The 27,374-nt window shown below is 40.9% G+C and overlaps 1 protein-coding gene across 3 annotated transcripts in view; it reads right to left on the reverse strand.

Moving 5' to 3' along the window:
* The window catches only part of NEK6 (NIMA related kinase 6), a 404,599-nt gene that overhangs the window by 63,562 nt on the left and 313,663 nt on the right, over positions 1 to 27,374 (reverse strand). For all 3 annotated transcript variants that reach the window (XM_082263334.1, XM_082263332.1, XM_082263333.1), the window contains one exon: positions 6,328 to 6,422. In XM_082263334.1, the coding sequence (XP_082119460.1) occupies positions 6,328 to 6,422 (95 nt within the window). The remainder of the gene's footprint in view (positions 1 to 6,327; positions 6,423 to 27,374) is intronic.

Here is a 27,374-nt window from a genome sequence, read left to right on the forward strand (position 1 = left end):
GGAGACCAGGGCGAGCCGCGAAAAGGCAGGCGGGGGGGGCAACGTCCCTTCCGCGCTCCTTGTAATGACATTCGAGCGGCTTCTCAGCCGCATCGGTTGTCATTACACGACAGCCGACCGTCGGCTATGGACGCCGGTACCGGGGTGATGCCTCTAGCTGCAGGCATCACTCCGGTACAGCACTTTCCCGAAATATCGGCAATATCGATCACCTTGGTGGCCGATTTCGATATATCGGGGAAAGTGCATATTGGCCTTGCCGATAATCGGTCGATCTCCAATACCTATATATACTCCAGTATGTATTTTTAATAAAAAATAAACCTGCTGCAAAAATAGAGTCATTGTTTACAGTTTATTTATTACATTTAATTTACTTTTGATTTTTTTAATGTAAAGTGTACCACTAAGGTATGCATACTGGCCATTATACGGCGTGATCTGTGCGTAATCAGGCAGAAGACAAGGTGTAGATAATGCCTCCATTGAGGAGATATTTAGATACTGGATGGGTGAGCTGGAATATTGGGTTGCACAAAGACCACATCTCTGTCTATATGTGCTTTCTATGCAAACTTTCCTATCATTCCCAACATAACCTTGAAGTGCAGCAAGAGCTCTGATCATCTGGATTATACAGAACTGACCATTAAAAGAATAGACCTGCCTCTCCGTGCAGCACATAGGCTTGTCTGCTTTATTGCCTGCTGCAGTAGAATCTACAGGGTTAACTTTAACATCATCATTAGTGTCTGAACCGAGTCATATTTCCTCATTCTCTACTCCACTTTAATACACATTATTACATTTCCCTGTCATTTCCACAAACTCCACAGCCAGTCGCAAATTTTAATAGCACCCCCCTCTCCCAGGCATGACATGTTCTCTACGATTTGGGGGAGTCTGTCATATAGATAAATCAGAGAAGATAAAAATAAGTTTTCTCCTGTCTTGCTGCAAGCAATGCCTTTATCGGTCTTAACAAGACGGGCAATTTACGCAAAAAACACAGCAATTCCCAATTTCCCTAAACCAGCCGCCTGAGTGGTGGGTCCATTTATGAAAGGGTATCTGGACATTCAGCTGTAATTGTTCTAATCAAAATGTCAAAATCTAGTCCAAAGCCTGCATCACGAACACTTATTCGGCATAAACGCAAAATGCCTTAAGTCTCTCTGCTCTACTCCAAATTGTTGCTTATTTAAGTCAGAATTTATGAGGCTTTCTTGCTGAGGTTTAGGTCATCACGTTCAGATATATCAAAGGAAATGTAAGCCAGACTATTTGTGACTTGAATTTGTCCGGCAGTCTGGCTAAATGTGGGGAGCTAGTGAACAGCCTGAAAGCAAATAGACCTTAAAGTCTAGCAAGAGGGTCATTTTTCCTCCTCCTTTTCCATTCTGGAGTGTTAATTACCTAATCAGCTTCCACCATTCGGTACGGTTGGGCTTTATGTTATATGAGAGTCCTTACTTATGGAAAGGAAAAAGTGGTAAGTTTGTGTCCCAGCGACAAAATATTCTGTATATGTAGCAGAGTATACATCAAATTCTCAAAATGTTTCAACTTATCTGGCGATCTTGGTGTCTGTAGCTCTTATTGCAATCAGATATACAAGAAAATATAAAATGCCATAGAAAACAAAAACTTTAGCCAATCCAGACTTTTATTTTCTGCTCACTAAAGCCCCGTACACACGCACAGATTGTTGGCCGTAAATTGTCGGCCAACGTCCGATCGGCCGATTTTCAGCTTGTTAGTATGATGCCTCCGACAACCAACTGCGAATTTTCGGCCGAAAAAAATCTGGTGTGCATGCTATAAAATTTTTGTTGGCCAACAACAGAACGGCCGATTGTTCCTCAGTCAGTACAGATTTCGGCAGACAAAAATCAGATGAGCAAGACTGGGCATGCTCAGAGAAGGAAGAACACACGGAAAGTAAACCAGCACATGACATCACTTCTGAAGTTGGTTTTTGTTGGCCAACAAAAGTCCAGTGCAAGTCTAGAGCACATTTCAACCAACAAACAACACTGGACAAAAGACGGCCGATCGGTCGGCCAACAATCTGTGCGTGTGTATGGGGCTTAAGAAGGTCTAGAGTCTGTGGGAATAATATGTTTGCATTAAGCCGTCCATAGACAAGTAGAACTTTGATTTGAGTCTAATTCATGTTCTTTTTCAGTGTTTTAATTTTAATTGTTTTTGTGTGTGTAAAGTGGCTTGTGCACACACAATTTATAAATCATGGGACATATAGTTCTAAAGCTGGGGACCAGAGGGGTGTGAAGAGAGTAAGGTGTTTGCGTTCAGGGAGGCTATGCGCAGGGACACGTGGCTGTGATGTGCATGTAAAAGTGCTCCATGATATTAGAAACATATATAATTCTGCTGTTGGCTGGTCCACGCTTGCCCATAATATAACTGGGTGGACATCTAATGTGGCAAGACTTTTTAATGGAAAGATTTATTATTTTGAGCTGAATTTGTTAATACTGATTTTCACAAAAAAAGTACTACGTTAAGGTCCCTTATCAATTAAAATGTATAGTTCTTGCACATGCACATCAATACTTAGTGATGATGTGATGGGCAGTGTAGAGGCTATCCAATCATGTGATCTGCTTGATGCTGAATCTGTCCATATGTCCACTAGTCATCCTCAGGAGTGCACAATGCTGTCACTCCATAGAGGCAGCTTTGTCTCTGTTTAAAAGACAAGTACAGCCAAAGCTCATTTGGCTGTATTTGTCCTGTGGATCACAGGAGTGCAGTGCGTTTTTTACTCCAGTGACCCGTTTTCAGCAGAGAGTGGACTGAAGCCCACTGTCGGCTGATGTCACAGAGCCAGTCCAGGCTAAAGAAAAATAGCAACCATATGATTGGGATCCACCCAGAAGCCTAGACTGGCATCTGGCTCAGCCTCTCAGTGAGCCGCTGAGAGCCTGAGCCAGCTTCTCCTGCCCTCTTCACAGCTCAGCGCTCCAGTAATCAGGGAGGGGGGTAGCCTCTCAGTGAGCCGCTGAGAGCTTGAGTCAGCTGCTCCTGCCCTCTTCACAGCTCAGCGCTCCAGTAATCGGGGAGGGGGGTAGCCTCTCAGTGAGCCGCTGAAAGCCTGAGTCAGCTGCTCCTGCCCTCTTCACAGCTCAGCGCTCCAGTAATCGGGGAGGGGGGTAGCCTCTCAGTGAGCCGCTGAGAGCTTGAGTCAGCTGCTCCTGCCCTCTTCACAGCTCAGCGCTCCAGTAATCGGGGAGGGGGGGTAGCCTCTCAGTGAGCCGCTGAAAGCCTGAGCCAGCTGCTCCTGCCCTCTTCACAGCTCAGTGCTCCAGTAATCGGGGAGGGGGGTAGCCTCTCAGTGAGCCGCTGAGAGCCTGAGCCAGCTGTTCACAGCTCAGCGCTCCAGTAATCAGGGGGGGCAGGGTAGCCTCTCAGTGAGCCGCTGAGAGCTTGAGTCAGCTGCTCCTGCCCTCTTCACAGCTCAGCGCTCCAGTAATCGGGGGGGGGGGGGTAGAGGAGACAGCAGTGACTCACAGTCACCAGCTCTCTGCTCACGAACCACTGAGAACAGAGGGACCAGCAGTCTTTGATCGCTTGTTCTCAGTCTTAGAGACAGTGGGGACAAATGCTTCATCCACCTAGGTGAGTATAAATCTTAAATTCCCTAAACTTCTCATTTAAAGAGAACTTTACCTAATGATTTTTTAGTTATTGTAGCAGAACAAAGATAGAGATTAGCAAAAAAACACTAGTGTTAGGACAAAGGTAAGACATTCATTTAAGCATAATGGTTTATACACATTTTAAAATTGAATTGATAATTGAAAAAGAGAAAATAGTGTAAGAACCTTCGATTTTGCCCCATTCTCACATCAGCTGGTTAGTTTACACAAACCGAATGCACATACAATTTCACTGAACTATGCAATTTTTTATTTTATTTTAAATACACATGTATTCACTGTGCAGACTTGCATTGTGAGAATGAGTAGTAAAGCAGGACCATTTACTTGGAGTTACGTGGCCCTAGTTCTAATCTTTACTATTTTATATTTCTGCATTGGGCATAGTAGTTAAAGTGTTACTAAACCCACAACAGTAAAATCAGTCTGTCTATGCAGTAAAGCATGCCCGTAATACTCACTGTGGAACCTAAGAGGTTAATGCTCTGCATTGTGTAAAAATACTGTTTGATCCTGTCTTCTCTGATCCTTCCCTTTTCCACTGTACCCAATCCATTTTCTGATAGAACAGAGTCTAGGGCACAAGCTGCACATGCTCAGTTTGGTGTGTATTGCTTGAGAGTTTTATTTTTTCTTGGGATAGTGATCAGCACAGCACAGGGCCAATTAGCACTGTCCAGACAGAGGGTGGGGGTCCTGCAGCTTCGTAGGACAGTCAGAGGAGAATGAAAACTCCACCTACATTCTTTAAACAGACACTAATAGAAGTCACACGACTGCTTTAACTGCTGATGAGAAAACTTATTTAGCAGATATTTACTAAAACTATTGCATTTCCATGTTGTGTGTACTGTGGGAGACCAGATATGGTGAATAGGTTTAGAGACCAGATATGGTGAATAGGTTTAATAACACTTTAATTCCCAAAACCTATGCTCTCTTGCAAAGCATTATAAGGTCAACGTTTGTGGGCAACTGACCATCACATTTATATAAGCTTTTTGGCCATACCATTCAAAATCCATAGGCATTAATAATGAGTTGCCACTCCTTATAACTGTCACGCCTTGGCCGGGATTCAATCTGGTGTCGTCTTGTGTTCTGGGTCGTTTCCCTGCTGCCTGAGCCACGGGATGGTTCCTATTCTGAGCAAGATTCTTATCAGCTACCTTTTGGTATTTGACGCTTGCTCCACCCAGTGGCCAGCTGTTGTCAGTTACCTAATCCTACTACCCATAAATACCCTCTTCCACTTCCTACTGGTGCCTTAGTATAGGTTTTGCTTCCTGTTTGTCTGCTGTGTATGTTCTTGTCTCATTGCTGACCTTGGCTTACCTTGACCTCTCTTCGGATCACCCCCTTGGGCTGTACTGGCTCTGGCTATCCATCTTGGCTCCCTCTTTACCTCTCTTCGGATCACCCCTTTGGACTGTACCGGCTCAATCATTCATTGAGGAGCTTTTTTAGCTCTTGGTGGCGGGTTCTTGCTCCTAATTTATTAGTTAGGATATACTGCACCATGAGATGTTTTCTTGTTTATTTGCATATTTCCTGCCATCTACATTGATCTGATCGAGCCAAGCTGGAGTAGTTAGCCAAGCTGGAATAATGAGATCCTACACCTGCTCTACTTACCGACAGGTCTATTTTATCCTCTCATCTGGTAAGCAGATTGGACTGTCCCTATCACTTCATAAAGACTATTACCTGAGCGCCGCAAACCCATAACATTTTTTTACTTGATCTGAGTCGTCTTTATCAGAAATTGCTGGCTGCCACCCGTTTTTGGACTTTTATATTTCATCTTGTGCGCGGATTCTCTTTCATATTATCTATCGAACTTCGCTTGCTTTTGACTACTCTTCTGGACTTCGCTCCCTTGGGGTCTGGCTCCTGACCTACTCCAAACCGTGAGTCATTTTCTTATTAGTTGTTCATTAAGTTTGCTGGTTGCACTTTCATTTGGGGTCCCGATATTTCGGCTGCAGGACCCTATCCGCTCCTCCACCTGATATTGGGATAACAAGACTACTGGTCAGCAAAACCGGAAGAGCGGTTGGGGTCTTTGGCAGGCCTAACAATAGCAGCCTGCATTATTCTGATGCTTTAGCTACAATGGTTGTGAGGACTCCATATTCATGGCCATGGATTTAGAATGTCCAACAAGCTCAGAGGTGTGATGGTCAGGTGTCCCCAAACTTTTTTGAACCTATAGCGTAAATAGAGCACTTAGTGAGAAAGTATGAAGATAATCAAGGGAGCATGCAGAAGAGGCTATTCTGGGTATCTTGTGGTTTGTTCCTAAGTGGGACTTTTTTCCTTTTTAAAGGTTTACCAGCTCTTATAAAAGAAAAGAACAAATCTATTCAAATTATCTCATTTGGCAATATCTCCAACTCGCAATATTTTGTTATATGATATACTCTAGAGCTGTGGACTGCTTCACACCAACTGTCGATCTTTGGTGGTAAAGACGGCCAACACAGTGCCTGCTGTTGGACATTATTTTTTAATTCTGGAGATTCTCCATCTTTTCTTGCTGAAAGTGGAAACCCCTTTAAACAGTTTCCTTAAAACTAAAAAAAAAAAAAAAAAAAAAAAAAGCACGAGGTTAGTTCTTTTCTGCATGTACTTGAATACTCACCTCATACAAAAGGCAGCCCAAGGACCAAATATCTGACTTGAAATTATAGCCATTTTCATGAATTCTCTCCGGGGACATGTAATAAGGTGTTCCCACTGCAATACAGAAAAGATCATTAAACACACAATGTTGTATGCTATTGTATAAAACGCTGTGTAAAGTTTTGACCATCACTTCATAATACTCTTTTCCAACAATATACATGCCCTTTAAATAGCCAAAGAAAGGCAGTCATATGATCCACTTTAGAGATTACTCATGGAAGTATTGTTACAGATCTGTCTTATTGTGTATAAAAGTGTATAAAAGAATAAAAAAAGCATTATGGAAAAAGAAGGGGGTATGAAGCTGGTTCTGTAGCACCTTGCGTAAAATAAACGTGCTATTCTCACACAGAGAACAATGCTTTGAAGTTCTAACTTGTATTAGATCTTATGCTCAGTGGACTGAAAATCTTGTTAAAAATTCAGAGAGCTCGTAAAGTTACGAAAACGATAGAAGTAAATAATGTTACCTTTATATCAAGGTAAGCAATGCTTCTTATCAACAGAATAAATGAGGTTAACATTACAGACAGGAGGAAATTCAATTTTATTTCACCAAAATAAATGCCTAAAGCTCAAATTAACCTTTCGTGCGATTCTTAAATGTAACAAATTTTCCGTGTGCTCTTTATTTCGTCAGTTACCTTATATATCTCCTTTTCTTATCACGACTGCCAACTTTTTCCTGTCCTTTTGGCTCCTCTTACTTTTTCCCTCTATGATTGCCTTGGGTGATCTATGCTGAAAAATGCCCCCATGTTTACAGACTGGAACACTCAAAGGGCACATTCTCTCACAAAAAAGTGTGCCGTACCTGGTAGTGCATAAAGTGTGGTGCAATGCACTGCAGAGCCATTTATGAACTCCCCATTGTATCCGCTACATTAAAGTGCACAATTGAGATTTTTCTGCTGGGCAGTTATGATTCCATCTTCTTGTAGTTGATTAATCCACCATTTTATGTCCTAGTTTGCTTTGCAATTTCAAAATAAACGGAACTGAACGTTTCCCGCGTTTATTGCCAGTTTAATAGTAAACTTTGTAAATGGCAATTCTTATAAGTTTATATTTTATTATTAGAGCCGGTTCACACTACCACGACCAGAAAGTCGCCCCGTGACTTGAAGAGACTTGTTTAGAGACTTGTTTAGAGACTTGTTTAGAGACTTGTTTAGAGACTTGTTTAGAGACTTGTTTAGAGACTTGTTTAGAGACTTGTTTAGAGACTTGTTTAGAGACTTGTTTAGAGACTTGTGAAGAGACTTGGGAAGAGACTTGGGAAGAGACTTGGGAAGAGACTTGGGAAGAGACTTGGGAAGAGACTTGGGAAGAGACTTGTGCACTACTTTGAAGAGACAGGCGACTTTGTCTGTGGGGAATGCCTGGCTAATCTCTTTCTTCTTCCTGGAAAGTCTGATAACAAGTCGCTTCAAATAAGATAAGGAGGTGACTCCCATTGAAGTATATGGGACAGTCGGATCACAGGTCGCCTCAAAGTAGTACAGGACCCTTTTCTGAAGTCGGAGCGACTTCAGTAGTGTCAATTAAGACGGCACTGATTGATTAACATTGCTTTTATTATGTCAAGCGACCTGGGGCTACACAAGTCACCTCACAAGTCGTGCTAGTGTGAATGGGCTCTTAAAGTTACTTTGCCACTACACAAACACTTTGGACAAACACTGAAAAGCCGCCCAGCTGTCATTACAAGGAGTGGGAGAGGACGCCCCCTCCCGCCGCCTTCCACGGCTCTCCCGGGTCTCCCGTCCCACCGGGAGACCCAGGCATCCTACCTGCACGGCCGCCGAAGACCCGATCAAAGCCATTCAGCTCTGATGGGGTCTCCATGCAAAAACCCGAAAGGGATGTCATGACATCACTTCCGGAAGTTCTGGGTACTGGCGCCAGATTAAAAAATATGACAGTATTCAAAACAGCCAAACTTGGCGTTTTGAATGCTTTTAAGTGCAGAGGAGGGGTTTGGGGTCTTTTATACCCCCAGATCCCTCCACAAGAGTACCTGTCAAGTAAAGAAATTCAATTTTATTTTTAAATGTACAAAATTATTGGCCCATATCGGCTGATACCGATATGCAATGGCCAAAATATCAGTATCAAAATCGGCAATGAAAAAACATTGGTCGATAATTAAAATGCGCAGCATATAAATAGATATTAGAGCAGTATTAAACCCGAAACCAAAAATGTAACCTTTTGCAGCTTACCAATTCTTAGATGTGGGGGCTGCATTCATTTATTTTTTTATTTTATGTTTTTTTTTTCTTTTCCATCTGCTTTCACCTGATGATCTGGCCAGTAACACACTTCCATTATAGAGTGCCCCCAATCTGGATGAAGGAGCAACAGACTCCTTTGGACAGAAGTATTGAAAATAAAGGAAGCCTAAAAGAAAATGAATGCAGCCATCACATTTAAGAATTGGTAAACTGCAAATGTTTGCTTTTGAGTTAACCACTTCTGGACCGGAAGGATTTGCCCCCTTAATAACCAGGCCATTTTTTGTGATTCGACTCTGCGTTACTTTAACGAACATATGCGCAGTCGTGCAACGCTGTACCTAAATAAAATTGATGTCCTTTTTTTCCCACAAATAGAGTTTTCTTTTGGTGGGATTTGATCACCTCTGCGATTTATAATTTTTTGCGCTATAAACAAAAAAAGAGCGACAATTCTGGAAAAAAAAAATATATTTTTTACTTTCTGCTATATAACATTCCCAAAAAAAAAAATGTAAAAATCTATTTTTTCTTTTCATCCTTTTAGGCCAATTTGTATTCGGCTACATATTTTTGGTAAAAAAAAAAAAATTGCAATAAGCGTATTTTGATTGGTTTGTGCAAAAGTTACAAAATAGGGGGATGATTTGTCATTTTTAATTTATTTTTTACTAGTAATGGCGGCGATCTGCGATTTTTAGCGGGACTGCGATATTGCGGAGGACAGATCAGACCCCTAATTGACATTTTAGAAACTTTTGTGGGGCCCAGTGACATTACTACAGTAATCAGTGCTAAAAATATGCACTGCTACTGTAATAATGACACTGGCAGGGAAGGGGTTAACCTAGGGGTGATCAAAGGGTTAGTGTGAGCCTAGGGAAGTGTTTTCTAACTGTGTGGGGGAGGGACTTGTGAAATTAACAGAGACCTGTGATCCTATATAGAAGGATCACAGGCGCTCTGTGATCATTTCAGAGAAGAACGGTCGGCTGTGTTTACAACAGTTGACCGCCCTTCTCTCTCAGCGGGGAGCAATCGCGGATGGCCGGAGGCAATCGGTGCCGCCGGTCCCGTGCATTGGCATCCCCGCTGCCTAGTGGGGGCGAGAGCGCACGGCGGCGGTGCGTGCTCGCCCCCAGGAGCACTCCCGCAGATCGGCGTACATGTATGCCGATTCACACAGCTGAGCCAGCCTGCCGCAGTGTATATGTGGAAGGCGGTCGGCAAGTGGTTAAAGTCTCGTACACACTATAAGAAAATCATCGAAAAATTTTTCGTATAGTGTATACAGAACTTTCTACAGACAATTCAGAATTTTCGTACGAAAATTCTTGAAGGGACAAACTCCAAAATTTTTCTCAGACGGGAAAAAACAAACGACTTTTGTTTAATGTGTAACGTTTTCGTACAAGAAAAATCAGAAAAGAGACTGCGCCATGATCAGAAACAATAAACAACAAAAAAAGCCTTTGCCGTACGAGAATTTACCTACAAATTTTTGTACGAAAATTCTTTCATCGGTTCCGATTTGCTGTGAAACAACGAGGAAAATCGGACAATCGTTTGCCCGATTTTCTTATAGTGTGTACCCCACTTTAGTAATCTTTCATCCTTATTAAGCCTCGTACACACGATCAGATTATCGAATTAATCTTTTGTCTGATTTTTGTTGCATGCTAGTCTCGTATCGAAAGTGAAAAGATTACTTTCATACGAAAATTTTCGTACGACTAAATTCAACTTCAGAGGTGATGTCATGTGTTGGATTGTTTCTGAGCATGCCTAGTCTTGCTCTTACGATTTTTTTTCGGACGAAAACTGTACTAATTAAACAAAAATCAGACATGTACGATAACAATTTTATAGCCTGCATATCCAGATTTTGTCCTCCGGAAATTTGTAATCGGCTGTCAAAAGCACTATACTAACAATACGAAAATTGGCAGATGGTTCGTCGGACGAAATTTTACTTCCAATTTTCGTATCGTGTGTACGGCCTTAAAGAATAACAACTGTTTATCCAACCTTGCCATGAATTAACAGTTACAATGCTACCTTTGTACTAACTGAAATGTGGAGTTTCAAGGAAAGGGGTGACAATAATTACTTAGATCATGAACCTACATAGTAGACAGATTTAAGGGAAACTCTATATTGGCAGATACCACACTGGCCTACAATATGTGTGGGATCGGTGACAGGAAGAGATGCTTGACAAGACTGATGCTCATTAGTAAAATCACATCCATATTTATGAGAGGGATTAGCACAAGTGATGGACGAATGTCTGCATGCTACCACTGCATAACATGCAACCAAAGGACAACCAGGCGACAATGCTGCCTTGACAACACAAAGCCCTACACAATACATGTGCTCTTATGTTCTCCGAGAGGAGTTCATGGCTTACTGTTAAATAATTGCTCCCTGTGGGGCAGAATGAACTTTTCTGGGGTAATTAAATAATGGTAAGCTCCATGCTGAAGTGCCTTATTGCCATTACAAAATGATTCATTTGTTTCCCTCAGATTTAGTATGTTTAAGCCAAAAACAATAACTGGATAGGCAATTAGTGGCCATTGCAGAAAAAAGAACATTGTCAAATAAAAAAGACATATATGGCATAAGCAAGGCAAGTCATCGGAACACGAGTTACCTAAACAAAGCCAATATACAGAAAATCATATGTCTATAACATAATTCCATCCAATTGGATATGTGAAACCCACATTTACACCTGGAATCAGGATGTGTCAACCAAATGTAGAAAAAAAAAGGTTAGCATAGTTACATAGTTAAGCCCCGTACACACGCACCGATTGTTGGCTGTAAATTTTCGGCCAACGTCCGATCGGCCGATTGTCGGCTTGTTAGTATGATGCTTCCGACAACCGACTGCGACTTTTCGGCCGAACAAAATCTGGTGTGCATGCTATATAATTTTTGTTGGCCGTCACCAGAACGGCCGATTGTTCGTCAGTCAGTACAGATTTCGGCCGACAAGTCAGATGAGCAAGATTGGGCATGCTCAGAAGAAAAAACACACAAAAAGTAGACCAGAACATGACATCGCTTCTGCAGTTGGTTGTTGTTGGCCGACAAAATTTGTGTGCAGTCTAGAGCACATTTCAACCAACGCAACAACACTGGACAAAAGACGGCCGATCGTTCGGCCGACAATCTGTGCGTGTGTACGAGCCATTAGTCAGGTTGAAAAAAGACACAAGTCCAGCTAGCTCAACCAATAAAAAACAAAAAACAGTAATGAAAACCCAACCATACAATCCCATATACACAATCCTATACCCGCAGTTGATCCAGAGGAAGGCGAAAAAACCCCAGCAAAGCATGATCCAATTTGCTACAGCAGGGGGAAAAAACTTTACCTATAAATATTAGTACCCATTTATATTAAGTTCACCCAGGAAAGAATCCAGGCCTTTTTTTTAAAGCAATCTAGTGAGCTGGCCAAGAATCACCTATGGAGGGAGTATATTCCACATTTTCAAAGCTCTTATGGTGAAGAAATCTTTCCATGTTTGGAGACGAAATCTGTTTTCTGCTAGACGTAAAGAGTGCCCCCTTGTCCTCCGTGTTGACTTTAATCACTTCCTGACCACCTGCCGCCTTTTTACTGTGGCTCTCCTGCGCAAACCGACGTAAACCTACAGGGGGTTAGGGGGCTAGGGGGCGAGCACACGCCCCCACCCGGAAGCGGGGAAGCCGCCGACACCCGATTGCCGCCTGACACCCACGATCGTTCCCCGCTGAGAGAGAAGAATGGTCGGCTGTTGTAAACACAGCCGACCGTTGTTCCGTGAGAATTACCTACCCGTGAGAAAAACCTACCCCTCGTCACTTCCGGGCTCGGCACTGTATGTAATGCAGCGGTTACATTAAAACAGCTGTGCTGAAATACGAGTCATCTCCGCTCCTGTGCCTGTCACTTCCCTGATCTCGGATAGTAAATATAAAATCGGCGGCGGGTGTATGAAAACATAAATCACGGAGCCGAGAGCCGCTTTTATATTTACTTGCCGAGAGCAGGGAAGTGACAGGCACAGGAGCGGAGATGACTTGTATTTCTGCACAGCTGTTTTATGTAACCGCCGCGTCGGTAGGTTTTTTTCCACGGTACACCGTGATCGTTTCATACTAGTGCGCATGCGCACTAGTAAGCTCCTCAGTTCTTCCATTAGGTATCCGGGGCTCTGAGCATGCGCACTGCTGCGCTGCTCAGCTGTTTCTGGCCGGAAGTGACGAGGGTAGGTTTTTCTCACGGGGTAGGTAATTCTCGCGTTACACCGGTCTTCTCCCTGAAATGATCATAGAGCCCATGTGATCCTTCTATATAGGATCACATGTCTCTATGGTCATTTCAGAAGCCACGCCCCCATACAGTTAGAATCACTCCCCTAGGCTCACATTTAACCCCTTGATCACCCACAGGGTTAACCCCTTCCCTGCCAATGGCATTATTACAGTAACAGTGCATGTTTGCACTGATTACTGTTGCACTGATTACTGTAGTAATGTCAGTGGTACCCCCAAAAGTGTCAAAAATGTCAGGGGTCCAATCTGTCCACTGCAAAAAATCTCAGATCGCAGCCATTACTAGTAATAAAAAAACAACTATAAAAATGACATAAATCTTTCCCGTAGTTTGTAGAAGCGATAACTTTTGCGCAAACCAATCAAAATACGATTATTGCGATTTTTATTTTACCAAAAATATGTAGCAGAAAACAAATTGGCCTAAAATGTTAAAAAATTTTGATTTTAACATTTTTTTTTGAGAATGTCATATAGCAGAATGTGAAAAATATTGTTTGTTTTTTTTTTTTCAAAATTGTCACTCTTTTTTTTTTTTTTTTGTTTATAGCACAAAAAATAAAAATCGCACAGGTGACCAAATACCACCAAAAGAAAAATCTATTTATGGGGAAAAAAGGACATAATCACATCAAAAAAGTGCCGAATCACATAATAGGGCCTGGTCAGGAAGGGAGCAAAACCTTCCGGTCTTAAAGTTGTTAAAGTGAACAACTCAACACCAAGTTCACTATTGGCACTTTTCCACTGCAAGTACCGGCTTCGCCCTGCTTGGCCTGGTTTGGTTTTCCACTGCATGGTACAGCATGGTACGGTTTGGTACGGTTTGCTTTTCCACTAAAGTAGAACTAAAGTAAGTGGGTGGGATAACAATGATTCTCTGACCAATCAGTGGCTAGTAGTGACAAACAGTCAAGGCTGCATGCAAAGGATTGTGGGATATGGTACCGGTACGGCCCTGTTGGAACCACAACTGAGGTGGTACTGTTTAAGCGAGCCGTACCGTTCGGTTCCATGTAGTGGAAAAGCGCCGCCATACCGTACCGAACCGTTCCATGTAGTGGAAAAGTGCCGCCATACCGTACCGAACCGTTCCATGTAGTGGAAAAGCGCCGCCATACCGTACCGAACCATTCCATGTAGTGGAAAAGCGCCACCGTACCGTACCATACCGGACCATTCCTACACCGTACCATGCGGTACCAGCAGTGGAAAAGCACAAAAGCGAGCCGAACCGTTCGGGTTCCATGCAGTGGAAAAGCGACATATATGGACCCCTTATGTATTTATACATGTTGATCATACCCCCCTTAATCTCCTCTTCTCAAGAAGCACACGCATACACATGCATATTACAACAAGTGAGTCATTGATCATGCAAATCATGCCTCTTACTATGCAGCTGTGATGTGCGCATGCAGACTACAGAATATACGCAGAATATTCTTCCAAGTGTGGTTTACTATGGAATGTACGTTCCAGAATCCAACCATACACCAGCTAAGTCCGTGTCTAATATAAGAATGTGAATTTCTGTTTTTGGGTTTCCTACTGCTGTTAGCGTTTTTAAATGCGCATAACATATGGAGTTAAAACCGCATGAAGCTCAAGGCCATCCTTAAAGGAGACTTAAAAAAATAAATAATAAAAAAAATTCATCTATTTTTAAGTAAAGCGTTGACATGCGCATTCCCTGTAGGAACAATTCCTATAAGAATAGTAGGCACAAAAGCTGGATTCATTTTATAAATATGGAAACTTCTACAGAAATTCTACAAAAAATCTCTACCCTGCACTGTGGATATTGAAGCTGTATGACAGAAAGAAAGGTCATAAAAACAACAAAGCAGCTGCTATAAATTAATAATAATACAAAAAGAAATGCTGTCATTCGAAGAAATGTCCAACATTAAGCAGCGCTGATTTATAAACATCACACATTACAATGGGACACTGATAGGAGTACTCAGAGGAAAGTCCATATGGATAATGTTAACACATTCCAAAAACACCAGGTGAGACAGAGGCCAAAGAAAAGGTAAATGTGGCAATTTGAACTAATAGCTGAACCGCACCTCGTGGATCCCCTCTCCCCATGGTAGAAAACTCACCGCAATCCACCAAGATCAGGCGTATGATCACATAACCATAGGCCCTTAAATAAGCCGACAATCCTCCAGACACTGTTCCTTCCTCACAAAATCAAAGGACTAGAAGGAGGAATGGCGCATAGCGATGTTTTGTGGGACTAATACCTCTGGATAAGGAACAGTCAGTACATAATGACGATTGAAAAGTTTATTGAAAGTAATCCATAAAATCCACAAACCAACCACCGGTCAATTGGTCCTTGGTATCTCGTGAGGGTGCTGTGGGGGTCCCGCTCGGTCTAATGGAATGCCACTTGGCCGAATCCTGGGAGGACAGGGAGTGGATCCCGATGGATGAAAGAGACAGAGAAGGAAGTCCGCCCGGCGTGTGTCGTCCGTTGCACACAAGTGCCGGACCTCCCCTCCTGGGAACCTCGTACAGCACAACATTACAGGAAAGAGTGAGCCATGGACAGGGCAGAGCACAGACCGGCGTGGAACTCAAGCTTCTGGTTGCCGTGACTACATGTTTCGCGCGCATGTGCTTTGCCAAGTCACGGCAGTCGGCATGCGCGCGAAACATGTAGTCACGGCAACCAGAAGCTTGAGTTCCCCGCCAGTCCGTGCTCTGCTCTGCCCTGTCCATGGCTCACTGTTTCCTGTGACTTTGTGCTGTACGAGGTTCCTGGAAGTGACGTGAGGTCCAGCGCTTGTGTGCAACGGCCAACACACACGCCGGGCGGACTTCCTTCTCTGTCTGTCATCCATCAGGATCCACTCCCTGTCCCTCCCAGGATTTGGCCAAGTGGAATTCTATTCTAAAAATGACAAAATGACAAATCTTACCCGTAGTTAGTAGACATGATAACTTTTGCGCAAACCAATCAAAATACACTTATTGCCACTTTTTTTTACCAAAAATATGTAAAAGAAAACAAATTGGCCTAAAATGTAAAATTTTGATTTTCAATTTTTTTTTTTTGAGAATTTCAAAATTGTCGCTCTATTTTTGTTTATAGCGCAAAAAATCAAAATCGCACAGGTGATCAAATACCACCAAAAGAAAGCTCTATTTGTGAGGGAAAAAAAGGACACCAATTTTATTTGGGTACAGCGTTGCACGACCGTGCAATTGTCTGTTAAAATAATTCAGTGCCGAATCGCAAAATAGGGCCTGGTCATTAAGGGGGCAAATCCTTCCGGTCTTAAAGCGGTTAAGTTACACACAAACCAACAGTGGGGTTGTGATTGATTTACATGCACAATGCATCTGTTTTAGGGAGGAAAAGCTGGAGTTTTTCTTTAAGCTTTGACAATAAATCTAGGAGATAATTGGTTACTATGCACAGCTGCACAAGGTTCTGTGTGCACCAGTTTTAGAAAATCTCCCTGTACGTGTTTAGGGAGAGTGCATCCATGGTTCAACTATTTTGTTTTGCAATATATTTTATTAATATATATTTTTTTAAGAATAACAAAAGTCAATTAATTACATAACATGAGGTGTAAAAAAGGTAATCAATATAATACAAAAAAAAGGAGAGAAACATAGTGGCATGTTAAAGCAGTGAAGATAATAATAGTAAGTGGTATATTAGCAAAATATATAAATGATGGAGTCGGTGTATAAAAGGTTGAACCACAGAAAACAATGTGAAATAAAATGAGAAGATATAAGAGTGAAAAGCCCAGAGCAATTCTCCTTCTGTTGGTTGGTAGGAGATTAATCAGCATAGAAGGGAGGCAATTGAAAACCAAGTAATTAGTCAAGTCATATGGGCCAGATAATTTAAAAAAAAAAAAAGAATACATGTAGATATATTTAAGAAATAATGAAGGAGAATGGGGGGTTGAGGTGATGTGAGGGAAGGGTGAGTCACAATGTTGATTATCTCCCCCAATCAAATGGAGAGGAGGAAGTGGTCAAGATTCAAATGATTGAGATAGTTAAGCCATGAGCCTCAAACTTCAAAGTATTTAGCCTGAGTGTCATTAAGAATGGAGGTCAATTTTTCAGTCTTCACAAAAGAATCGGGGGGGCTACACTAACCCAGCTTGTAATGAGAAATTAAATAATACACCTCAGGAAGTACCCACATGGTGCCTAGGAGGTGTTGTTTGATGTCTGTGAAGGGTATTGATGGTGGTTTCAAGACCTTAGACAGGATTTGCCGGGCTGCCAGAAAGACATATCCCACCAGCATCCATTGATATTTATTTAGATGTGCAGTAACATACAATCCAATGCATATCAATGTACTTTAACACACTGATTAGGTTTCCACCAAGATACGTGCATCTATGGGAGTTTTTAGACTGCAAATGTGCATCTGATAAGACTGGTGCTCTAGAACAGTGGTTCTCAATTCCGGTCCTCGGGACCCACCAACAGGCCAGGTTTGCAAGATAACTAAATTACATCACAGGTGATCTCATTTGCTGCTCAGTGATTGCAGTATTCTAGTCTGCATCCCCCAAGGTAATACTTAAAATCTGGCCTGTTAGTGGGTCCCGAGGACGAATTGAGAACCACTGCTCTAGAAAACCAATCAAAAATTTTTAAAGAGGAATGCTACAACTTTCAGTTTATGAAACGAAATATCTTTAGTCAAGTTATAAAACATGGACCTGTATTGATAGTGGAAAAACAGTTGCTCAGATGATCAATGGCCTAATGTGCCAGGTTAAAAATAAGCTTGCTCTGGCTGGTCTTTTTTTTTTTTTTTTTTTTTAAGCACCCAACTCAGATCACCTATAAAATGCCAATGTAAACATTAGCTTTCTGAAAGGCAGAGTAAAGACACATACTACATGGGAATGTCTAGTCCTTTAGTTCACACAATCAGTGCACTGTAGGATGCAGGTGGTTCCTCTGACTTGTAAAAAGAACAGTTTCAGAGGCACCATCAAAAGAAAGGCTAGTAATTGAAAAGATATATCCTTAAGGTGCTTTGTCTTTTCTGTAAAAGTATTTGTTTTTTAATGGGGGGGGGGGGGGGGGGGAGTACCGCGCTTCAAGGGTTTTTATTGTAATGTAGTGTCTAATCGTCTAAATATATGTATAAATATCTAAAAAAGTGCAAATATCTTCAATCAATGTATCTAAATAAATTGATTAAAATAGTGTAAAATATGTGTCTTATAGATATTCAATTATATGAGAAAAAATATATATAAATAGATGTTAATAGATTCTTAATTCAATAAACTCATTAAACTCATTAATATTATGAAACTCAATCTAAGTCATGTGGATATTCAATAATGGGATGTCATAATCATAAATCAATACGTATGTACATATATTCCTTGAATAAATATAAAGTGCTTGTGGTAAATGTGTAATATAAATAAAAGGTGACAAGAGTGATCAATAAAGTGCAACGTGCCAACTAATAAAATGTCCAACACCTACTGCCATACAATAATTCTGTGGGATTAATCACAAATAAATAATCAAATAATTTGTAATTGTGCTTAAGTGTCCAAAAACAATATTCAAGCTTCCTCTTCTGCGGGTCAAAATAAACTTTCTTCCACCTTTTCACCTTGTGAAAAAACAGTGCTCTTCAGTGCTCATCACTTACAGGTGTGCTACCTGCTCACCTTAATGTTGTAGGGAATGCGCTTTTTAGTATATCGAAAAGCCAGATCATCTATTCTCTCCTCTTATATCTCTGCTCAGTCAAGTATGGGGGATGTCAGTATAATTCCTCCTTTCCAGGGTATCGCTTCCTTATACTCCAATGCCTCCTCGTATCTCAAACAAATGGGGCCAACATAGTGTAGTAGTATCAAGTATTTATTTTAAAGAAATAAATATCTTCAGGGGATATTTGTTTTTTAGCACTATTTTATCACAGATCTACTTTGTGTCACAAAAACTAAACTCTAAATTACTAATGTCCCCGCAAATAGGAGAGTAAATACCTCTATCATTGCCTGTGTTATCTTAAAGAAAAATCACCAAACTCTTCAGTTCTTGGAGTGTTGACTTCCTATGTACCCTGCTATACTCAGTGATTTCTCCTGCCAGCCCCTACATACTACATTGTCCAGTAGTAACGTGGGTGTGGAATTGAGGAGCTACTTAGCTCAGTGGGATAAGGAAATAAGAGATCTACACTCCTGGAGGTGTTGAGACTTCATCGTTTTCTGCCGGCAAAATCCCTGTACTAAATTGCGCCCGTATTTTCTATATAGTGTCTGCAGTGTAGAGGGCCTCAAAAAAATGAGTTTGAAGATATCTGATATCCCCCAGAAAAATGAAAATATAAGGAGAGGCAGGAGGGCCCTTATTGTATAGTAAGTGCTATTAGATGTATTGTGGTGTTCTGAAAAGCGGGATAAAAAGCACTTACCCTTAGTAAGGTTGTGAATAATCTGATGTAATGGTAAATGCAACTTTCCAGGTACGCTTGTGGAGCATACCTGTCTCCACACAGGAAGTGGGCTGTTGCATTCGAGAAACCCAAACAAAGGTCCTCGTGGGGGACATCAGAATGGTCTGAGGAACTCGTTAGTGGTAGCAAAAAAAAGTAAAAGGATTGTATAGTAGAGACGCCTGTGATTAGAGTGGTAAATGTAGAGGGGTTGGAGTCATCGTATTTAGTGAGCAAGCATTTATTACACCAGAAGATGCATTTCGTGGCTGATACGTCACATCAGTTTTGCTGGTCTTACACAGAGGTCTGCCAGCAGAAGCTATTCCTATTTTCAAATTTACTTCCACCATCTTGGACTGGCTCAGAAGTTTCTTCATTCTCCTTTATTTTGCCACCAGAATTACTGTTTTTCCACTTCCTGGTTAAGTGGGGAACTAGTGATGTAGCCGTGGCTTCACAGATTCATCCTGGGAAGTTTCTGTGACAACTAAAAATGGTTCTGCCATACAAGCCTTTGACAGTTTTTTTTTTTTTTTTTTTTTTTTTCAGGAATGAATATAATGAATATATGGTCCTTAATGCTGACCATTTGTTCCCAGGTTATAAGCCTCACCATCTCTTTAAGCCTCAACCAACTGCAGTCTCGACCACACACAGGAGCACGATAGAGATTGCTGAGCATGAGTCATGTGAAAAGAGTCATATCTAGAAGCCCTGGTAGAAACATGAGTTTTTCTGTTGACCACACGCAAGAGCATGACAGATTATTAAGCATCGAGTCATGTGAAAACAGAGCCATACCTAGAAGCCCTGGTAGAAACAGGATGAGTCTGTCTGAACATTTATATACAATTCAGGTTAAACTGAGAAGGCTTTCTACTCTGGCAATATGTCACGGACAACAGCTGCTTTTTGAGTTTGTGTTTCTAATAATATATTTATTAATGGCATAGTGCTCATACAGACAAATATGTATACAGCGCTATAAAAACAAAAAACGTGACAATGTGCATCATATAAATAAATAAACTCGCTTACAGTGCAATATATATTCCTCTTAGGTGCAATATATAATGTCCATAAAGTGCATTCAAAGTAAAGTGCACAAGTGTCACTTGCACTTTTATATGGAAACCTCTATCAAGCACTTTATTGAATTTTAAACCACGGTTATATTTATATTTTAGTGGACTCTTATGCACTTTACTTTGAATGCACTTCATGGACATTATATATTGCACTTAAGAGGAATATATATTGCACTGTGTGAGTTTATTGATTTATATGATGCACATTGTCACTTTATTTGTTTTTATAGCGTTGTATACATATTTGTCTATAGTTCATTTCTCCCATTAGCTAAGGAGGCTCTATATAGCTGCTGTATTTTCTGTATGTGTCCCAAATTCTTGGGTCTTAACACTACACCACTTTATATTTAATTGCGCTGATTTACCTTTTTGCACATAGTGCTCATACAGTAGGTGAATTATTATACTGCTATAGAGGAGTTGCAATACCAGAGTTTATCTCAGATCCAAACCACTAGTAAAGGAAATTTCACAATCAACAAAATGGTAGTGCTTTCATTTTCTAACCCACATTAGAGAAAATATTGTAGTTGCAGTGGTAACAATAACTCTTTAATATTTATTTAAAAAAAAAATGTGTATTTAGCATTAGTTTATAGGACTAATCACCAATATGAGGACTGGCCAAAGGTAGAGGCTTCACAGCATGACTATGAAGCAGTTACTTCTATCTTTTTGTAATGCTTGTCTAGTTGGCGTGCCGAGGATATGACTTGTAGGACTCTAGTTCATTCTCATTAATCTAATAAGTGCAGCTGTCGCACAACATCTCATCATTAAGTGGACACAATCATATTTTGGGCTCGTGCCGACTGACATGATTTTAACAGAGTCTGATATGGGTTTTTTTTTTCTATTATTTTTCTAATATTTTTAACCCGGTCTACATGGACATCAAAAAGGACAGATTTCATATACCCATAAAGAGACAGCATGAGCAATGCTCAAGTATTTGTTTAAGATAAATGAACACTTTCGTTAACATCCATCTGGATTTACCGGTATTTCTAATAAAAAGAACTCTACATTAACAGGTTTCTTTAATATAGTTTTGTATTCATGGTGAAATATTATTGATACAGATTGCTACATATCACCACAGTAACCCCTTCATTACCAGTGGCATTTAAATTAGGGATGGACCGATTATCGGCAAGGCCAGTATATCGAGGGCCGATATTGACTTTTGCCAATATATCTGTATCTGCCCCAGAACTGGCCGATATTCCAAATATTGCTCATGTAAGGGTAAAATGATGTCACATAGCATAATTCCGTTTACAAATGTTGTTGAATATGCCACTCACATATGTACAAATTAAAGATATAAGCAATTCCACATTAGCAGATCTGCTGGCAGATCGGTATCTCTTACCCACTTGCCGTAAGTGACACCCGGGTGATACCGCTCAATCCGGCATACGATCTCAGAGGTCACCATCTGATCGAGTCTCCATGTGAAAACATGGCTCCAGAAAAAACTGGCACCAGATTAAAAAAAAGGACCGCATTCAAAACAGCCAAACTTGGCGTTTTGAATGTTTTTAAGTGCAGAGGAGGGGTTTGGGGTCTTTTAGACCCCAGATCCCTCCACAAGAATACCTGTCAAGTGATAAAAACATAAAATAAATATTTTTTTTTAAAAGTACAAAAATATCAGCCCATATAGGCTGATACTGATATGCAATGGCCAAAATATTGGTATCGGCAACGAAAAAACGATATCGATCGATCACTAATTTAAATGCTTCACAACCTGGTCCTGTAATGCCAGACTGAAGCCAGTTAGACAGTTTTTCCCCTGTAGTTTTTCCCCTGTCTGCTACAGGCAAAATTAGGGACCTTCTCTCTATATACTCATTTTCTGCTCTTCTTTTTTTTCTTTATATGGGACATTTGTGGATAGTCACATCGTTCATAACATTCCGCACATTCAGATCTTCAGCTCTTTAGCAAATTTTAGTTTTGTTAATTAAAAACCATTTTGTGTAAACCTTACAGAGAGGTAAAAGCAATTATGTCCCCTTTATGAGAACAAAAAGAGTGCAGCGCTAGTTACTATAAAAAATTAGGTCAGCAGCTATAAATACTGTGGCTGCTGACTTTTAATATCAGGACACTTACCCTTCCATGGATCCCGCAATGTCGGCACCCCAATGTCGGTTTTTTGGGTGCTGCCGCCACCATTCCTTGTAAGGGAAACCGGCAGAGAAGCTTTGCGGCTTCACAGCCGGTTCCCTACTGCTCTGCGCTTTGACTGGCCCGGCAGCTGGAGAAGGAGGAGGGGAGCCGAGCTTCTGGGGGACCTCACCGTGGCCAGGTCACCCAGAAGTGAGGATGTGTAATTGTCAAAAACAGGGGTACCCGCTCCCCCTGAAAGGTGCCAAATGTGGCAACAGAGGAGGGGGAAGCAAGCAAGCGGAGCTTCCTATTTTGGGTGGAGCTTCGCTTTGAGACCTTGTGTGAACTAAGTTAAACAGTATGTACAGTATACCAGTGCTGATGTGTACCTAAAATATAATGCATGCGTAGCAATGTTTTTTATGGTATATCCGACCAAATCAAGGTAAAAATTCACTCAAAATCAAATGGTTGTGTAACCCATTCAAGTGCTTGTGCATAAAAGTAAACCAAATGCATTTGATAGATATATGTATGTATGTATATATATATATATATATATATATATATATATATATATATATATATATATATATATATATATATATATATATATATATATATATATATATATATATATATATATATATATATATATATATATATATATATATATATATATTAATCAACATGTGCATAAATAAAATTAATCAAAATCAATAAATGGCAATAATACCCGTTAAAGTGCTAATGCATAAAAAATGTACTGGATGATACATTCAACAATAAGGCCTTATCGCAAACTATGAAGTGTGACTGCATGTGTAATGGACTCCAAACGTGAAGAAATAGTTTATTGAGTGAATATAGGGGTGTCTTCAGAGAAAGAAAAAGCAAAAAACGAATCAACACCTTGACTGCGCTGACCTCCCACTTTACTCTACAGATGCAGCTGGGACATGTCCACCATATTGGACCAATGCCATCTAATGGTCAAAAGTCAAACTTTCCGAGAATGACTTATTCCATGTAAAGACCCAACAGTAAAATATAGGAATATACTTTATGTGAACCGACCCTAACTGTTATCTTTGAAACAGTTGATGTCCCACTCCATGTTAAGGCCAAATGAAACATAAGATTTCAATAGTTTCTGAGCAGGAAATATCACATCTTGCACGAGAGCCCCCCCCCCCCCCCGTTATTTGGATTATGCTTATCTATACTTATTGATGGCCGAAAACATGGTGCCAAGAGATGATCGCCAATATCGATCAGGGAACTTCTGACCATCCATCCACCCCAAGGAGAGGATATTCTACTCCCAGAGGCCCCCCTCCCTTTGATAATGTGGCCTTTACCTAGGCAGGATTATCCAGTTCCAACTTAGAATAGGTTCAAACCTTTGAGAGATTGGGGTGAAGATAGGGTGATTAAGAACCACCCTCTTGCCTATGACAATGGGCAAGGTGTTTATAGTAATTTTTATTAGGGTTTTCAGATGGACCCCAGAGGGGGGGGGGGGGGCAAAAAAGATACATGGAACCAAAAGGGGTACTAGAGGGGAAGGCATGTAGGAGTGTAACAACCACTGGGATAGTTAGTGACATAGCATAGTGCTTTGTGTCTGGTAATATACCCACATGTTGTTTTTAACGGGGAACTATTTGGCTAAGTTTGCATAGCACACATACGTTGTTCCTAAATGTTTAAATAAATCTGTGAATTTTATTATACAACTGTGTACGTTTCTCTCACTGACCTTTACAATCCAAACTTTTTTTGGGTGTTTTACCCATTTTTTTTCTTTCTAATATACAAATACGGAAGATGGCCATGGGGTTCCCCATAGAAATTTGAATAGGTTCCAAACCTTTATTGACGTACATAAGTACATTAGGAAACTCCATGTCAAATGATACATCAGAAAGAAACCCCCCCAAAAAAGTTTGGCTATTACAAGTACTATGTGGTCTCCATAGCCCTGAGGAAGTGACATGCGAAACGTGTCGGCACTAGAGGACCCTAGGGTCATAGTGCTTTGTGTCTGGTAATATACCCACATGTTGTTTTTAACGGGGAATTATTTGGCTATGTTTGCATAGCACACATACTTTGTTCCTAAATGTTTAAATAAATCTGTGAATTTGATTATACAACTGTGTACTTTTCTCTCACTGGACTTTACAATCAAACTTTTTTTGGGGTTTTTTTTCTTGCTAATATACAAATACGGAAGATGGCCATTATGTTATAGTGTTCACTTAACAAACAATACATCATGAGCAACCCAGTTAAAAGTAATAGGTTAATAACTTCTGATGTGACCTATTCCAATTTAACCACTGCGTCTCTTTTTAATCCTCCGGGTAGGGTTTCACTCATTAACAGTATTCAGAAATCTGGTTCTGAAGGACTTAAGCCCCGTACACACGCGTCGATAATTGGCCGTGAATTTTCGGGCAACGTCCGATCGGCCGATTTTCGGCTTGTTAGTATGATGCTTCCGACAACCGAATCCGACTTTTCGGCCGAAAAAAATCTGCTGTGCAGGCTATAACATTTTTGTTGGCCGTCAACGGCCGATTTTCCATCAGTCAGTACAGATTTCGGCAGACAAAAATCTGATGAGCAAGACTGGGCATGCTCAGAGAAGAAAAAACACACGGAAAGTAAACCAGCACATGACATCCCTTCTGAAGTAGATTTTTGTTGGCCGAGAAAATTAGTGTGCAGTCTAGGCACATTCCAACCAACAAAACACCATCTGGACAAAAGTCGGACGATCGGTCGGCCGATAATCGTTGCATTATGCCTCGTACACACTCAACGATTATCGGCCGACCGATCGTCCGTCTTTTGTCCAGAGTGGTGTTTTGTTGGTTGGAATGTGCCTAGACTGCACACGAATTTTCTCGGCCAACAAAAATTTACTTCGGAAGTGATGTCATGTGTTGGTTTGCTTTCTTTGTGTTTTTTCTTCTCTGAGCATGCCCAGACTTGCTCATCTGATTTTTGTCTGCCAAAATCTGTACTGACTGACGGAAAATCGGCCGTTGTGTTGATGGCCAACAAAATTTTATAGCCTGCACACCAGATTGTTTTTGGCCGAAAAGTCGGAGTCGGTTGTCGGAAGCATCATACTTACAAGCCGAAAATCAGCCGATCGGACGTTGGCCGAAAATTCACGGCCAATTATCGACGCGTGTGTACGAGGCTTTAGACTCAAAAGTTAAGAAACAAAGGCTACCAAGAAACAAAGGCTACCAGACAATCTAGACACTGGTTTGGAACATTTATGTGCTAGGAGGAATATTGCGGTTCGCCTTACGGACAAAAAGGTGGGGGGGGGGGAGCGATTGTTGTCCATTATACCTGCAATCACCCGTCATAGTTTCTGATAAGGACTTATTGGTTTTTGAATCATCCAGTTAATTTTTTTTAAGCATTAGCACTTTAATGGGTAATATTGCCATTTATTATTTTGATGGGTTTTATTTATGCACATATGTCGGTTAATTTATATATGTCATGCATTTGGTTTACTTTTATGCATAAGCACTTTAATGGGTTAGACAGCCATTTGATTTTGAGTGAATGTTTACCTTGATTTGGTTGGATATTTCATAACCATAACAAAGAGCGCATAGACTTAAAAAAAAACAAAATGCATATAGCAGATTTTTTCTGCATTTTACATGCCGGTACAACAAACATACAGAGCAGCAAATTCACCATTGCCCAGCTAAACAGATTGCTAGATTTTGGCACACACATTTTGACAATAGATTGCCCTTTCAACACTTCTTCTTTGCATAAACAGAGAAAACAACAAATTCCATGTCTACTGTATAAAATAAACTTCATAAAATAATGAAAAGACGGTGGGCTATAGTGAAATCTGTTTTGCAAGGGAGATCACTTATGCCTCGTTTCCACTGAGCGGTACGGTTCGGTTTGGTACGGTACACAATTTTTGCCATTTCCATTGTCAAAAGTTGTGAATGGTACCCTAATTACGAACTGTACCGTACCACTTTTTCGGGACCCTTTCGTTGAGGTACCAAGCACAATAGTACCGTACCAACAGGGTGGAGCTACACTGTTGGGGTACTGTTGAGCGGAGATACTGTTGGCGGTGGAAACGCAAGCCTGATCAAGGTGTACCGCTCCAAACCGTACTGAACTGTACCGAACCATACCACTCAGTGGAAATGAGGCATTAGAACCAGTGGTGCAACACATGTGGGCTGCTATGGGGACTGGGAGTTAAAGGGGCTCCATTGGATACTGTTAAGGCAATTATAACATATAAAATCTGTGTGTGTGTGTGTGTGTGTGTGAAGGAGTACTAACAAATAGGTTATAATATAAAAATTTTGACAGTTTATTTTTATTGCTGCACAAATTTTTGTTTTTTTAACGGACTACTACACCACCTCTTTCAGCACTTGCCTGCTAGGCCAGTGGAAGGAGCGGGATGGCTTGGGATTTAGACTAAGGGCTCTGAGACTGAAATGCTAAAAAAGACAGGTGAGCCACTGAGGACGGAATAGGTAGCTGGAAAATTAATTTCCTGCACTGATGCCCCTCTTACCTGACAACTTCTGTCCAGAGCTCTGGTCTCTAGTGATGTAATGACTATACTGGCAACCCCTCTGCTACCCGGCCATGATATAACCATACTTTATGGTAACATCAATGACAATAGAGAGGTAGCTGGGGAGCCCATTTAAAATACTGC

This window comes from Pelophylax lessonae (assembly GCF_965119305.1).
Source record: "Pelophylax lessonae genome assembly, chromosome: 7".
NCBI classification, from domain to species: Eukaryota; Metazoa; Chordata; class Amphibia; order Anura; family Ranidae; genus Pelophylax; species Pelophylax lessonae.